The sequence below is a fragment of the Maylandia zebra genome, linkage group LG5 (assembly GCF_041146795.1).
Source record: "Maylandia zebra isolate NMK-2024a linkage group LG5, Mzebra_GT3a, whole genome shotgun sequence".
In the NCBI taxonomy this organism is placed as follows: Eukaryota; Metazoa; Chordata; class Actinopteri; order Cichliformes; family Cichlidae; genus Maylandia; species Maylandia zebra.
In genome coordinates this window covers 22,577,327-22,593,099 of record NC_135171.1, presented here as the reverse complement: position 1 = coordinate 22,593,099, position 15,773 = coordinate 22,577,327, and the positions used below count along the sequence as shown (strand labels likewise).

The window sequence follows — 15,773 nt, the reverse complement described above, 5'->3', positions numbered from 1 at the left end:
ATTGCACAAAAATAAAAGTGAGAAAGTAGTTCATAATAACTCACAGAAAAATAGAAATTAAGATCTGCTTTCTTGTTCATGAGACACTGTATACGTTAAACTTGCCGCCGCCTGCAGTCTCCGTGTTTTGGGGGTTTATTTTTTAACTCCCCCTCTGCTGCCATCTCTGACAGCACATTTACTACACCACTCCTCTCTTTCCATACTTGGCAATGCCTTTCTTGCTCCTTCGCTATTGGCTGCTGCAGAGAAAGGCCAGAGTGACCCGGACATGCAACCGGGGCCTGTTTTTGTGACTGCAGCCTCCTTCCTGTAGCCCGGTTGAGGAAGTGAATTTCGCTGACAGGGCTGGGTTCAGAGAGGGAGACGCGAACAAAACATCTTCATCACGGCTCTCAAAAAACATCAAAGCAACAAGAGACAAAAGGAGCGACCTGTTAAACCATAGTAAAGTTAGGGTGTACACTCATCGGTGAAGTCGTGCTCTCTCCTGCCCAGCTGAGACCGCCGCAGACATGGTAAGGGCCGCGTTCAGGCTGCTGGGAGAGATGGGGACGGGGCTGCTAACTGGAGGGAGGGGGGTGCTAAGCTAAGCTAGCGCTGGCTAGAGGCGCACGGTAGTAACCGGAGAGGAGCAGCAGATGATATAAATCATCGACGCATATTTAACTTGCACTGCTGGCAAAACTTGCGCTGAACTACCGGATGAGAATGAATTAGCTTCGTGGTTAAGCTAGCTGCTGTTTCTTCCTGCTAGTTAGCTCATAGCTAGCCGGGCTACATGCCCCGTAGGCATAAAGTTAGCACAGGATGTTTTGGATTTAACACAAGTTGGTTAATAGTAATGGCGAAGGGTCCTAATATAACACACTGACACACGCACACACGCCTGTGCACATACACTTACACACAGGCTAAAATAGCCAAGCGCCGGGATGCCTGTAGCTAAAATAAGACCGCTCGCTCCTCCTATTTCTAACCATGACAAGCTGTCAGCCTGATTTTCCCAGCCTTATAAGTTTGATCTTGACTGAGCTAATGGTTTCTCTGGAGGAGGCTATTACACCCAGTCCAAACAATCCATACCAACACAGCACTCACTGTTTACTTATTCCTTATTTTGGCTCATTCTCCTACGTTTTCAGCCCATATAGCAGTAGGCTTGCTTTAACTGGACCCGTATTTGTGCTTATCATATATATATATATATATATATATATATATATATGCTTGACTTGACCACTTATAAAATGGGCTTGCTCTGTCTTACACTGTTTATAAAAGCATTCGAAAAATGGGAACAGCAGCTGTTTTTCTTCCACAGTCGCCTACTCTCCTCTTCCTCACCTCATCCATCCTGCCGGGCCCAGCCTCGCCGTTCCCCCCTGACCCTGAGGCTTGTTGGTCTGAGCTAGTGTTTACATGGAGACAGGAGCGCTGTTAAACACAGTGTCAAGAAGCACAGGTGTCTGATGGAACCTTCAGTTGAGAGAAACGTGAAACGAGGCAGAAATCATCTCGGAGGAGACAAAGTGGCCTGGGAAAATCTGCGTTAAAAAATTCTGTTACGTTCGGGTCGACCTTAAGGAAAAATATTTATGGATGGATTGAGGAGCAATGAGTAATGGATTATTAGGTTTACTCTCTTAAGGCTTTACTTGAGTGGTGATATTAGATTGTCTCACCTCTAGAAGCCTCTTTCGCTTCATGTTCAGTGTTTTCTGGCCGCCAAACACATATCATAAGCACGTTTTTGTTTGTAATGGATGTCAGGATCGAGGAATTGTAAAGTAAATCCATATATGTTAATGGATTTTAAGTAGGCATTATGAAACATGTTTAGCTAGATTGCTGAGTGGCAGTCAAAACATTGATCATTGTCTGATAAAGCCAGGCTGGAAGTGTTTGCGACAAAGCCAGTACCTTCTATGGAGAAGCTTGAAAAACATGTTTGGTCCTTTTTATTATCACACACTTAAAAAAAAATTTCCGGCACATTCCCCAGAGTTTCATGTTGTGGCCGGTCCATCCACTGCTCTTCTCCAACATCCTGCTGTTCGCTGCATAGTTAAGGCAGAAAACCCCCTGGGGGTAAAAGCTATGTTATGTCAGTGCTCTGTGGTTATCACCATGTTCTTAATTTAGTTCTGAATGGTTTGCTTGGTGAAAGATAACTGTAGTGGTTTCCATTTCCCTAATCCTAAACCTGATGCACGACCAAGATGCTGTTTCAGGTTTCATTGTTTTCTTTTCTTTTTTAAAGGAACATATAAAGGTAACAACATGTGTTATTGCTAATACAACTGGATCTGCTGCTTCACACTGTAGTCGAAATGAGTCCACTTCAGTTCGGACTGTAGTAAAGACACTAAATTGATTTTGGTGCCTTTGGTTCTGCAGATAATGGCTACTGTGCACTGTTTTTGATCATTCTACTAAATGTACCTTTAGGCTGTGTATTGATTTAACCTTACTGTGAAGTTGTAGCCATCGTCTTACAAGCCAGATTGACAGAGAGATGAGAGGCATCTGTCTGACTCAGCTTGGTGGGGGATTGATTGCATCGCAGGCTCACTCTGCAGTACTTAATCAAAGGTTCCAATTACAAGGTTGGGGAAAAGAGAAAACCTTAGGAGTTTGGAAGAAGTGTAGATGCAAAGCGTAGTTGTACGCTTATCAGGCGAAAAGATGAAGATCCTTTGATCACGACGGCTTCATCAGTGCAGGATTTTCAAGGCTTCGATTGTTCACCTTATTTTATTGTCGCATAAATCTGTCAGCTTGTGTGATTCAGACAAAGTTGATAATGGTCGTTTGGAGGTGGGTGGGGAGGGATTTTGTCATTGAATATCTGTATGTGTGTGGCAGGAACTGGATTAGAAAGTTTCTGTCCTGCCAGAACTTGAATGTGTGAAAGTTTCATCTGTGGCCAAATTCAAAGTCCAAGCAGCTAGCTTTACCTTTGGTCTCCCAACACATCCCAGTCTGCAGAAGCGGAGAAGTTCCTACATAAGATGTATAGTAAACAGCTGAGTCTTAAAAACTGAATTACCCGTAAGCAGTTAATTCCAAATAAAAACTGTACTGCACTGTCTCTTTACCTAAACCCTAAAGTAAAAGTTTGACTCGAATGATAAGGGTGGACCTGACCTTTAAATGCTACCCTACCACACTTCCTGTTGCCCCATGATGATGATTCTTTAACCAGGCTTCCCCTCCTTTGTTCCTACATGAAACTAATCAACCAAACACGAACCCTTGAACCACCACACAGCCTAGATAACTTTCAAGCTTGTGCACTGAGGTGCTGTAACTATAACCCCTAACCCTAAATGAAGCTTTTCTTTTCACAACTCTCTGCAAGGTGCTCACATGACAAATCATGAGAGATGTTCAGTCTACTGAGCTGGAAAGTTGTGTGTCTGTATTCTAGCAGTGTGGTAAAAGGTTTTCCTGCAAGGGTGTGAGGGTTTCCTGCACGGCAACTGCAGTCGTACCCGTGTACAGAATGTAGCAGGACTTTTATTACCGTGCTGTGGTGGAGACACTGATGAGGGTACAGTGTGGTTGCTTTGTTTACTCAAGCATGAGGGTGCGTATTTATACTTCTCTGCGTAATACAGCTACTCAGTTAATGTGAGTCTCTGTAAGTTTGCAGAGCTGATTCATTTTTTTAAGTAACATTTTAATTACCACAGCAGAGCATTTCTTTATTAAATGGAACCTGCTTTTTTCCCCCAACCCCCAATATTAGACTTGTATTCGCCATTTACCTGTTTTGGCTCATCTCACTTTCTTCTGATTGGCTGTCCCCCACAAACAGAAGGATTTAACAGCAGATGAATGGAGGCTGTGTGCTTTAAGACAATGCTATTCTCTTCTTAATGATGCACAGCTACAAATAGAAAAAAAAAACTGTCTGAAACTTTTGACCTTTTGGCCCCTGAATAATTTGTTGGCCCTATTTAACATGAGCATCTGCTTTTGGAGCAATGTGTCATCTAGGGCTGCCACGATTTGTCGACTAGTCACGATTACGTCGACTATCAAAATCGTCGACGACTGATTTAATAGTCGACGTGTCGTTTGAAGCTTTGTAAGATCGCAAAAGACGCAGGAATAATAGCAGGATTTAAGAGTGTAATAACGGACTGAAACAGAAGATGGCAGCACAGCATGTACAAGGATGCCAGCTGCCGTTAAACCCCGAAGAAGAAGAAGCAGCTGTGTCCCAGAATTCATAGCGCGGCCCAGCTTAGTTTCCAACAATGGCGGTAGCTAGTTAGTTTTAATATTACTCTTATTATTCTTTCTGGGTCACAAAATAAACGTTTAACATATTTTCAGGCGAGAATGTAGCTGTGTAAACCTCAAATATCTGCTCAGTTTATCAGGACACCACATATTTTCAAAAGCGCTCCGACGTTTTCGGAGACGTCTGTTACCCACTAGCTCGATAGCTAGCCGGGGGCTAGGTCACTAGCGCCACCGGACTCCCGGCAAATTGTTTTCAAACCCACCGCCGTCTTTCGCGACTCAGGTTAAATATATATGAGTCACTTAGATAAATTAAAAATGTTATTGTTTGGCTTTTTTTTTAGTATTTTATTTGTTCCTGAGTAAATCGGTTTGGCTGAGATTAAAGTTATAGTTTTTACACAGCTGAATAAACGTCAAGCAGACAGCTGATTATCAGAAGTGTGAGATGCTGGAGAATATACTCCGGTGTCCTGTTATATTTTAGATAGCAAGGAGTTTATTAAAGTTTACCGAAACAATCTGCAAATTTCATTAAAATTGAATAAACTATCATCTTGTCTTTATTTTTAGTTAGCACCTTAAAAGCTTAAAGCTGTAAGCTAATGATAGTTATATAAGAGCAGATGCTGCTGGTGCAATAAGCTGTAGTTTTACGTCCAGTGGATGATGATCTGATTAGTCGACTAATCGCATAAATAATCGGTGACTAGTCGACTATCAAAATAATCGTTTGTGGCAGCCCTAGTGTCATCCCTGCACGCCATTGTTGGACATTCAGAAACCCATTCTCGTGAATATATTATTGAGATGAATCTGCAGTGCATGAAGAGGTGTTAGCTGATCTTAAGATGACAGATTGAGTATGTTGGGTTTTTTTGGGGTTTTTTTTTTTTAAGTTTATTTCCTTCAAAGAAATTCTGTGTTACAAACCCGCGGACTTTGGTTAACACAGGCTGCTAAAGTGTATCATCCAGAAAACAAAGACCATGTCAGGAATTCTTTGGAAACTTGCCTCGGTGTCTGTGGGAAGAGATGAAGTTACAGGAAGAGTTCAGGTGATCCTTCCAGTCAGCACTGCCTGTAAAATCTAAGTTTTCCTCTTTAACTGTTAGTAGCTGTGCTTTTGGCACAGAAAAAGACAAATACTGTAAATGTCCTTTCACTTGGTTTGGGCCCCAGGAAGACTAGCAACCACTGTTGTGGAAGCTAATGGGGTTCCTTATAAATAAACAAATGTAAAAGGTTAGCTGTGGTGAACTTACAGTACCAAATCTGCAACATGCAGAAACGTAACATGCTTGGATGCAGTCCTTGAAGAAACCAGCAGTTAGTTTGGCACTGATGATGCTTTGCGTTGGTCAGATTAGTTGAAAAGTCGGCCAGAAGGGGGAAGAGTGACAGCAGAGCTCCGCTCGAAAAGAGAGTGCAGAAATCTAGGCGATGAAAAACTACGTCATGAGCAGTACAGACGGTCGCTGCAGTGGACACTTTTCATAGTTTTAACACTCAGTTTCACTTCAGTTTCGTGGAACAACTTAGCTCTCTTCAGTGGTGACCAAGAGAAGCCCGCAGACCACCAATGTTAGTTTAATGTTAAAAAAACCCCACACAATCTGTGTCTTGTTTATTCTCTATAGCACAAACATTTTGTTTTGAATTCATTTTTTAACTGTGATCTAATGTTACAGTGCAGTAAGCCGTTGTCTCTGCTGGTTGTTTTTCAGAATGACCAGCAGCTGGATTGTGCTCTGGACCTGATGAGGCGTCTGCCTCCTCAGCAGATCGAGAAGAACCTCAGTGACCTCATTGACCTGGTGAGTTACTGTCTGATTCACAACTGAGAGTGAAATCTGTTCTTCTCCAGAGTGTCTCTGTATTTAGTCTAAAAATTTCCCATGAATGGACAAGTCACTTATTAAACTTTAGATAACTTTTACTTCTAAGGTTGAATAATTTGTTAGGTACACCACAACTGCCTGTTAACGCAGCTGTCTAAGCAGCTATTTACACGGACACTTTGTTGATTCCAGTCGTCAGAGAAGAGACTGCTTTAGGAACTTAAATAGCTACTCATTACAACAAAGGTTTGCAGAGGAGCTCTGATTTATTTATTTATTTTTGTGTGTGTGTGGTGTGTGTAATGTTTTTTTTTTTTTTTTTTTAAACCTACAGCAGCAGAAGACCACACTGGGTGCTAATTGTCAGCTAAGAACAGGAAACTGAGGCTACAGTTCACACAGGCTCACCAAAGTTTAACAATACAAGACTAGATAAACATTTCTTGCTCTGAAGAATGTTGATTTCTGCTTCAACATTCAGATGTTAGGGTCAGACTTCCTGCAACAACATAAAAGCTTGGACCCTTGCTGCATTGTATCAACAGTTCAGGCTGTCGGTGGTGGTGTAATAGTGTGGGGGTTTATCTTGGCATATTTAAGGCCCCTTTGTACCAACTGATCGTTGTTTAAATTACAGCCTAACTGAGAATTTTTCCTGTCCAACCTTGTCCATCCTTTCATAACCACATTTTACCCATCGTCTCATGGCTGCTTCCAGCTACATAGAACACCATGGAACTGAGCTCAGATCATCTCAGACTGGTTTCTTCAACATAACAATGAGTGCTCTGTATTCAAATGGCCTCTGCAGTCATCAGATCTCAGTCCAAGAATAGAGCAGCTATGGGATGTGGTGGAAAAGGAGATTTGCATCATGGACATACACACAAGAAATAAGCAGCACCTATCACGTCAACTGCTGTCGTGTCAGTATGGATGAAAATCTCTGAGGATATGTTTCCAGCACCTTGTTGAATCTCTGCCACGAAGTATTAAAGGACTTCGGAAGGCAAAAGAGGGTCCAACCCAGGCTATGCCTAATAAAATGGCTGGTGAATATAAATAGTAGTATTAGTAATGTGCTAATAACAATTTATTATGGATTTGTTTTATCAAGCTACCATAAAATGTCAGTCGGTCTGATTTGGGAAAAGGTCTTTCAAATAATCGCATGTCTTAAAGTATTTGCATATCTCTATATGTGGTATTTATTTTCATATTATACAAGTGAGTTTTGCTGCACACCACTGTATTATCTGGGTAACTGATACTATTTTCAGCATTTTAAAAAGGGTTTAATCATATTTGTTCAGAGTGGAAGTAGCCACACCAAAGAGGAAAAACTTCTGCTTGTGTGATAGTTATTACTTCCCCCCCCTGCAGTTTTCTGTATTTGAAGTTGGTCGAGTTACTCGGCGCATTTTAACAACAGTCTCAGCTAAAGCTGACAGGTTATAACTGGACACAAATCAAATCACACTTGTGCCTCTGTTTGCATTGCACCTTATTTTTGTGGGTATATCCGTACCCTTTCAGCCAGACTCCCCACCTGCTCAACTTCCTCTTCTCTCACCTTTAACCCTTCTCCCCCACCCACCCGGACATCTGTTCTTTCCTTACCCTATGACCACTGTGGCTGGTTGTTAGTGATTATTATCACAGCTGTCAATCACTTCTGCTGCCAGGCACCTTTAGGCTCAGTCCCTTCGCCAGCTCTTCCACGTAATCATCTGAAATCACCTCTCTCTTTCCGCCTCCTCTTCTCCTCTCTGACCACCCCCCACTCTCACCACTACATGCTCTTCCCACTGGATTTTGTCCACCCTTGTTTGGCTTGTCTCAGCCAGTCTAGGCTGCCAGGTGTGTGTGCGTGCGTGCGTGTGTTTGTGTGTGTGTGTTTGTTCAGGGGTATGGGGCTTTTTTTTTGGCCTGGGTAACAGGCGCTCCTTTGTGTCTATGCGCTGATGCAGGAACGCATAGCAAAGGGACTCCATGTCAGTCTGTGAGAACTAATTTGTACCCCCTTATCCTGCAGATATTATGTTTCCCAATGATATTTTATTCCGTCTCCTCTCAGTAACCTCTGCTTATGGGGTGAAACTGGAATGTGAGCGAAAGATGAGAACTTAAAAGTATGTTTTCATCTACAATGAGAAGATCACATGACGTGATCCTCTGTGTTTTGTTAGACTGTTCCTCCACGTATCAGTGATTTTTTTTTTTTTTTTTTTTTTCTTCTCTCCAAGCTGGTATCTGTTCTAGGAAGGCTAATTTTACCAAAACACCCTTTCATGTCTCTTGAGTACTCTCACGTCATACGGAACAGACTTTATGAAATGTTTGAGGGGTTTAGATGCTCTGCAGCTGCTGTAATTAATCATCTGTGGTCATGTACTGAGCTTTTTCTCCCCATGTTTGCATCCAGGTGCCCAGTCTGTGTGAGGACCTCCTCTCCTCTGTGGACCAGCCCCTAAAGATCGCACGAGACAAAGTGGTGGGGAAAGACTATCTGCTCTGTGATTACAACAGAGACGGCGACTCCTACAGGTAGCGGTCATAGCTGGATTTTAGCCCACTCAAAGGAACATACGCTGCAGACTGTGGGGTAAAAATGGGGATATTTTGTTGGGCTGCCTTTAGCTTTAATGGTGGCACAAGTTCGCTGTGATTGTTGAGCTTAAGCAATGTCAGAAGATATTTCTATCCAGAGTTTCATTCATTTCTTCACCAAGATCTTTTGATCATGGTGGAAGAGTCAGACTACTGCGTAAAATCGTCTCTACCACAACCAAAATATTCTCAGTGGGGTTAAAGTCTGGACTCTGTGGTGGCCAATCCACACATGAAAATTATTTCCCATCCACCCTGAGCCTCTCTCTTCCCAAGGCTCTTATCCATTTGCTCAGGTATCTCCGGGTTCTGATGTTTTGTTTTTGCCAGGCAGTGTCTGTTATAATCAGTATAGTGCTGAGGTAGAACAAATGAAATTTCAGTTTTTGTCTGTCACGCTAAAAGGCAACAAAATGTCCACGTTTCCAAGAACGCACATTTTTCAGTTTGTCTTAATAAAAAAATCGTAATAAAACCAGCACATTATTTAGCTCTGTTTTAGATTTAAAGCTTAATACATAAAAATTCAAGAATTAAACCTGATTTATTATAATTTTTTCAAAATATTTGACAAATTTGCACCATGTAAAGTCAATGTAACAGCAACCCATTTGATAGAGGTTCATGACGGTATCATGGGCATTGAGAGAAAGATCAAATTAAGTATAAAATGAATTTTTAAAAAAATGTCTTCATACTTTAACTTATGCTTCACCTATATGAGGACCGTGAACTTAACCTCCTTTGATGTTTGGACCTTTGCTTGTGTAATGCAAGCTTAAGGTTTCACTTCAAGCAGGTCACTGTTTTCACTTTTAAACACTAGTATCACAAGTATGTTTCTAACAGCTAAATTTAATATATACCTCTGTCTAAAATCTGAATGTTTCATTCCTCAGATCCCCGTGGAGTAATAAGTATGAACCTCCCATTGAAGACGGTGCAATGCCTTCAGCCCGCCTGAGGAAACTCGAGGTTGAGGCAAACAATGCCTTCGATCAGTACAGAGACCTGTAAGTGCCAGAGAAGAAATCTAATGTGGAGTGTTTGATAACCTGTCAGTTTCAGCCTCTTGTGACATCTGATGTCTGTGTTATTCAGGTACTTTGAAGGTGGGGTTTCCTCCGTGTACCTCTGGGATTTGGATCACGGCTTTGCAGGAGTTATTCTCATTAAGAAGGCTGGAGATGGATCCAAGAAGATCAAAGGGTGCTGGGACTCCATTCATGTGGTGGAGGTGCAGGTGAGAAGCAGATGAATGAAGCTGTTTGATATTTTACAGGCTTGTTTGATATTTAGCAGCTGTACCATTGTCAGCCAGGAGAGCTTCTAGCATCCAGGACACTGTTGCCAGATTGAAGATGCTTTTGCATGACTGTCTGGAGTTTAGGGTTAAAACTAAGCTTTTAGTGCACTTACGGTAATGGACCGGGTTGACAGCAGCTCGAGTAGTTGTCTTTCCTCGCTCAGCTCCATGTGCCACACGCACAGCAGAGCTTCACAAACATGCACCATTATCTTTTCTGGATGGTAACATGTTGTCATGTTTTGCATAATTGCTTGTTGCCTCTGTTTTTGCAAACAGGAGAAGTCCAGTGGCCGTACCGCTCACTACAAACTCACCTCCACTGTCATGCTGTGGCTCCAGACAACGAAAACTGGCTCCGGTACCATGAACCTCGGCGGCAGCCTTACAAGACAGGTAGCGTGTTGAACTAAACGGCTGATTGGTCCTCTCATGGTATAGGGATGAATTAATTAACTGAACGTGGTATCTCTTTTTTTCTCCGTTTTTTAAACAGATGGAGAAAGACGAGACGGTTGGAGAGTCCTCACCCCACATCGCTAACATCGGCCGCCTCGTTGAAGTCAGTAAAACCGTCGACTTAATTTCCTTCCCTCTCCTTGTCTGAAGCAGCGATACTGCTAAAAGCCGTAAAATGACTGCAGTGTGTTTCTCCTGAATCAGTCTCCTATGCAGGACTCTGCATGACTTCAAAAGTCATGTGATAAACAAGCTAATCCAGCAGCTTACTTGTGTTTTGCTCTCTTGCAATGCCTCTTTTTGCAATTGCCAGTCTTACTGCTGTTCAAGTAAAGACTTAAAACGGCGCAAAAGTGGTTATGAAACCGACTAAGAGGAAGCCTTTGCATTAGCATACCACAGTGCTACTTCACATTGCTGATAGAAAGTGAATCATAGGAGTCCTGTGTTGGGTGCATATACAGGGAGTACAAGTGTAAAAAGTGGTTTGAAATGGCCATGGCTTTGTTGCAGCTGTGTGAAATTTTGTAGTGTTGATGGATAAGATTCAGTTTCAGTTTCGTGACATCTCGATTGTGATATCTTTGTATATTTGCATGTAACAGGTTCTGCGGGAATATTTTTGGGGACTTTTTTTTTTTTTTTGCATAAGCAGTTCACAAGTAAAATCCTTAACATGCATCATAGACAGTAAGCCACAGTCACAGTGGTGGTGAGTGCTTCATTCTTCACTCTTGATTTACTGTTTTTTCACATTCAGCAGAGGAAAATCTCTTCGCTACACAGGACATTACAAAACCTGTCATACTTTACATCGCTGTCACACAACTCCATGTTCACGAAGTCAAGCTTTTAAGAATCAAATAGAAGAATAGAACTAGCAGTTATAATGCATTCATATTGTTTTTCTAGGATATGGAGAATAAGATCCGCTCCACACTGAATGAAATCTACTTTGGGAAGACCAAGGACATCGTCAACGGCCTGAGGTACTGCTGCATTAGCTCTCTACATCATGGGATCATGTTTTCTTCCACAGCACTTCCAGTCAGCAGCTCAGACGACAGATGTTGTCTCACCTCCTGTGTTTCAGTCTCAACCCTGTATCTGATTATTTGAGTCTGCTTTTGCTGCCCCTCGTCTCAGCTGCATTTCGTCTTCTTTTCACTACACCTGCTCCTTCCCTGTGCCTAGAGATGGACGCTCGATACTGACGCTGTGTCAAGCTTATAAATTGCAGATCTTTGGAAGCACTGCTCCAAAGTGTGGTTCAAATCACCAACACTGTGGGTAACTGAGGTTTAGCTGTGTTTCACCCCAATTTCAATGAGTGGCTTACAGGGGCTTTATACTTTCGTACGTGTGATATAACCGAAGATCCCTCTGAAAACCCACAATGTAACATCCGCCATAATTTGATGTGCATCTTTCTGGTAATGTAACTGCATGCTGCATTGAAGCATCCTGAAACTATTGAGATTGGCCTACTGCATTCCTCCTATGCATTTTTTTTTTTTGCCCCAGTGTTTGAATTTATCAGTAAGAGAATAATAATTGTCTCTTTATAAGGAATAATAATCATAGTCTCAATATAGAGGACAATCACTGATCACAACAAAGAGCAGAGACCCAGAAGACAGAAAAGTTCAATTTTTTCGTTTATTACTATCGCATAAAACACTTGGACATGACCACAAGGTAATTCGCAAAACACACTAGAATGAAGGCCAATCGTGATGTTGTAGGCAAAGATTCACTGCACAAGTGTAAATCAGCCGTTTGCCTGCTGCTTGCGGGTTTGACCGTGTGTAGAACAAACCCGATTACGTCACAAACTCCTTGAACGTTTTTAAGCCATCATCATTAGCAGCTGATGCAGCTCAGGACTCAACAGATTGTAGAGACCTTTTGACAGCCAGGTTAGTGAAACTCTCGGTGCCCACAGAGGAACTGCTGGTGCCACAAAAGATTCCTCGCTGATGCAGTTATTCCAAGGACACAAGATCCATTTGTTTATTGGCCGCAAAAAACGGCTGCAAAACAAATCTTGTTCTTCATTCTTCAAATCGATTCTTCATAATCCACAAACATTGGCTACGTGGTACATGCTTTCAGTTCATTTCACAGTAGATTAATCATTTTCCACAACAACATGGTGCTTACAGTAGCCTGTCTACAAAGTAGGCGACATTCAAGTCCACAAAATATGTGGAATCAACATAGCGTTTTTTCATAAACTGTTTTTGTTGTGCATTGTCCTGAATTAGTACTAAACTTAAACGGCGTCACCGTGGAGATGGTGTTAAAAAACACAGTCACTCAATACAGTTCTGTCACAACTGCTTCGAACATTTCAGTCCTTTCCTCAACTGCTCCTGTCCTTTTTTTTGTTGCTGCCCTTTGTACCACATTTCCACTATCAGTGTCTCTCCTCCTCTTTAATCCCTCTGTCACCTCTCCTCCCTTGCTGCCTCTCCCCTCTGTGCTCCAGATCTATTGAGTCTTTGCGTGACAATCAAAAGTACTGGCAGCTCCAAAAGGAGCTGTCACAGGTGCTCACCCAGCGACAGACCTCCATTGAGAAGGGGTCAAAGGTACAACCTAGCATGGAGAAGTTTGTCTTTGTGGGTGTGTCTATCTTTGTCTTAAGGTTTATGCCATAACCTCAATAACACTGACAATTGATCCTTACAGTTTCTGTTAATCATTATTTGCTGGGAGAGTTAGTCTTTGATCGGATGGAACAGCAGTGAAAGAGGTTTCATGGGGAAGTAGAGCAGCAAATGTAAAAACAGGAACAGGCTGTTAAGAGTGAAGGCTGACATTCAAAGGGAAATGAAGATATGTACAGAAAAAAAATGAAAGCACCTTTTCCCCCCTCAAATTGTTTACGTATGTGCACTGTTAGAAGTTTGAATGATCGTGTAGTGTTGAAGATCAAAAGGCTGTATTGCAAGTTTTGTTTATCTTTGTGTTCAACAGCTGATTTCTGACAGAGTAGCATACTAACCAAGTCAGAGTATTCAAATGACTCACCCGGGTGTTGTTTTGCACTTTGCTGCCCTAATAAGGTTTTTCTAAGATGCCGTGTTTACTCAGCGTGTAGCACTGAAAACACTGTGTGTGAAAGCACAGCACTGTAAAGAAAACAGGAAATGGATGATTAACGGGGTGGCATCTTCAGAAGAAGGCAGAATAAGTGGATATGTTCACATACACTCACCCGGAGGCTTTATTAGGCGCACCTTGCTACTGCTGGGTAGGACACCACTTTTTTGCTTGAAGTCTTGTGGCATGGTCCATGTTGACATGATTGCATCACACAGTTGCTGCAGATTTGCTGGCTGCACATACATGATGTGACCACCACGACCTATAGGAGCTCTATTGTATTGAGATCTGGTGACTGTGTACGTATTGTGCGATGATTTGAGCTTTGCAACATGGTGTGTTATTCTGCTGGAAGCAGCCACCAGAAGATGGGTACACTGTGGTTATAAAGGGATGGACTTTGCCAGTAATAGTACTCGGGTAGACTGTGGTGTGTTCCGAGATGCTCCTCTGCATACTTTGGTCATAATGAGTAGTTATTTGAATTACTGTTGTCTTCCTGTCACCTCAAAACAGTCTGTGAATTGTCTTATTTATCTCTTAGTTTTTCATTATTCTCTGTAAACCCTAGAGATGGTTGTGCAGGTAGATCAGGGGTTTATAAAATATTCCAACTTTGCTGTGATGTGATTGGCTCATTTAGGTATTTACTTTAAAGAGCAGTTGAAGAGGTTTGGTGTTCGGTGAGTGTAAAATATAAATTTGTCAGGGTCACAATAAAGCTGCAACTGCATGACGACAACTGACTTTAACGGGTGGTTATGTGTGCAGTGTGTAAACAGCTAACATGTTGTCATAACCATATGAAATCTCTCTGTGGTGAGACATAAAAAGGTCTCCCCACAGAGAGGAAGACTTGAATTGTTACTAATAAATTTCCTACAGCCCGAGTGTTTCTGTCTCACTGGAGAAACTTTTTCGAGCCCTTTGATGTTTTCTTGTTTGATTTTTTTTTTTTTTCTTTTTTGCTCCCACTGACTTTTCTCACCTTGTTTTTTGGTGTCTCCTCCACACAGGAGTGTGCAGACTCTGGCTGACAAGTCAAAGCAGGATGCTCTGAAGGTCGACCTGATGGAGGCGCTCAAACGCAAACATAACAGCTAGAGATGCTACTGTTGTTTTCTTCTGTCTCTCTGTTTCTCTCTCTGCCTCATCCCTGCCATCTTTTCTCTGTTTCTTTATGTCTCTTCCTCCATGCCTGTTTCAGTGCTGCACTCTTGTTTATTTGTGGAAAAATAAAAAAGGAGAAATGCTTAGCTTTTTTTTTTCTTTTTTTTTTGTCTGGTTGTTTTCATGCATCTCATCTGCCATGAAGCCATTCACTCACGCTCTGTTTGTCTTGGCCCCTCTCTCTCTCTCTCTCTCTCTCTCTCTCTCTCTCTCTCTCCCCCCCCCCCCCCTCCCTCCCATGTTATGAATATGATAGTATTACCACGGTTAATGATAATCTCAAGGGTCACTCTAATAATAATCCCTGATGTTCTCACAGCTGATATGTCCTCAGTCGATTTGTAACGAGCGACTCTGGCCCTGCTCTTCCTCTGTGATGAGGACACAGACTGTGCAGTAGGTGGTGGAGGCTTGGCAGTGGTGTCATTATGTTCATCAAATTATATTCTTGCATCTATCTTTTTTTTTCCTATGACACCCCCCCCCCCCCCCCCCCACCCAACCCAAACCCAAATATATTTGTATAGAATTAAAACTGTCCATGTATATCAAGTGGTTATTCTTCTGGGCGATCTAAACGGTGCAAAGACGAGGGCGGCCTTTCTGTGTGAGCAAGAACGTTTTTACACTTTATTTCCACTCTGTCCACATGCATGAGAGCCTTTGTGGAGCTGCAGAGGGTGGAAATGAAAACTTCTCAAACATAGGGATGGACTGTTATTATCGCCGGGTACACCCTCGTCATAATCAACTCCCCTCACACACACACACACACACACACACTGTATAATATGACAGTTTGCTTCCCCTTTGTTCAGCCTGTTAACGTCTTCTCTATCCTCACCTATTATGTCTTTGTTGGGGGTCACAGTTTGTCTTGGTGTCACAGTGGAAACCTTTGTTTCCATTTTGGAGGGGAATCTTTGTATTTTTTTTTTGTTTGTTTTTATTTTGTAAAGCTTATGACTCATATTGTATTAGAGCCTCCAGCAACAATAAAAATTGTAAAAAGCTACTTG

The 15,773-nt window shown here is 42.1% G+C and overlaps 1 protein-coding gene across 2 annotated transcripts; it reads left to right on the top strand.

Moving 5' to 3' along the window:
• The first annotated feature begins 260 nt into the window (after nucleotides 1-260).
• Nucleotides 261-15,769, top strand: capzb (capping actin protein of muscle Z-line subunit beta). Of its 2 annotated transcripts, XM_004544779.5 has the most exons (10): nucleotides 261-518; nucleotides 5,985-6,074; nucleotides 8,524-8,645; nucleotides 9,608-9,721; nucleotides 9,810-9,951; nucleotides 10,294-10,410; nucleotides 10,511-10,576; nucleotides 11,386-11,462; nucleotides 12,965-13,067; nucleotides 14,601-15,769. In XM_004544779.5, the coding sequence occupies exons 1-10, from the start codon at nucleotides 516-518 to the stop codon at nucleotides 14,619-14,621; spliced, it is 855 nt and encodes a 284-aa protein (XP_004544836.1). In that variant the 5' UTR covers nucleotides 261-515; the 3' UTR covers nucleotides 14,622-15,769. The 2 variants fall into 2 exon arrangements, with proteins under 2 accessions (XP_004544836.1, XP_004544837.1); XM_004544780.5 differs by lacking the exon at nucleotides 12,965-13,067 and having other exon boundaries at nucleotides 264-518.
• The last annotated feature ends 4 nt before the right edge of the window (nucleotides 15,770-15,773 follow it).

Excerpts from the sequence above, each read along its gene's own strand:
- capzb (XM_004544779.5), top strand. Across the intron at positions 10,411-10,510 it reads GCGGCAGCCTTACAAGACAG|ATGGAGAAAGACGAGACGGT; the intron begins GTAGCGTGTTGA and ends TTTTTTAAACAG. Across the intron at positions 11,463-12,964 it reads GACATCGTCAACGGCCTGAG|ATCTATTGAGTCTTTGCGTG; the intron begins GTACTGCTGCAT and ends TCTGTGCTCCAG.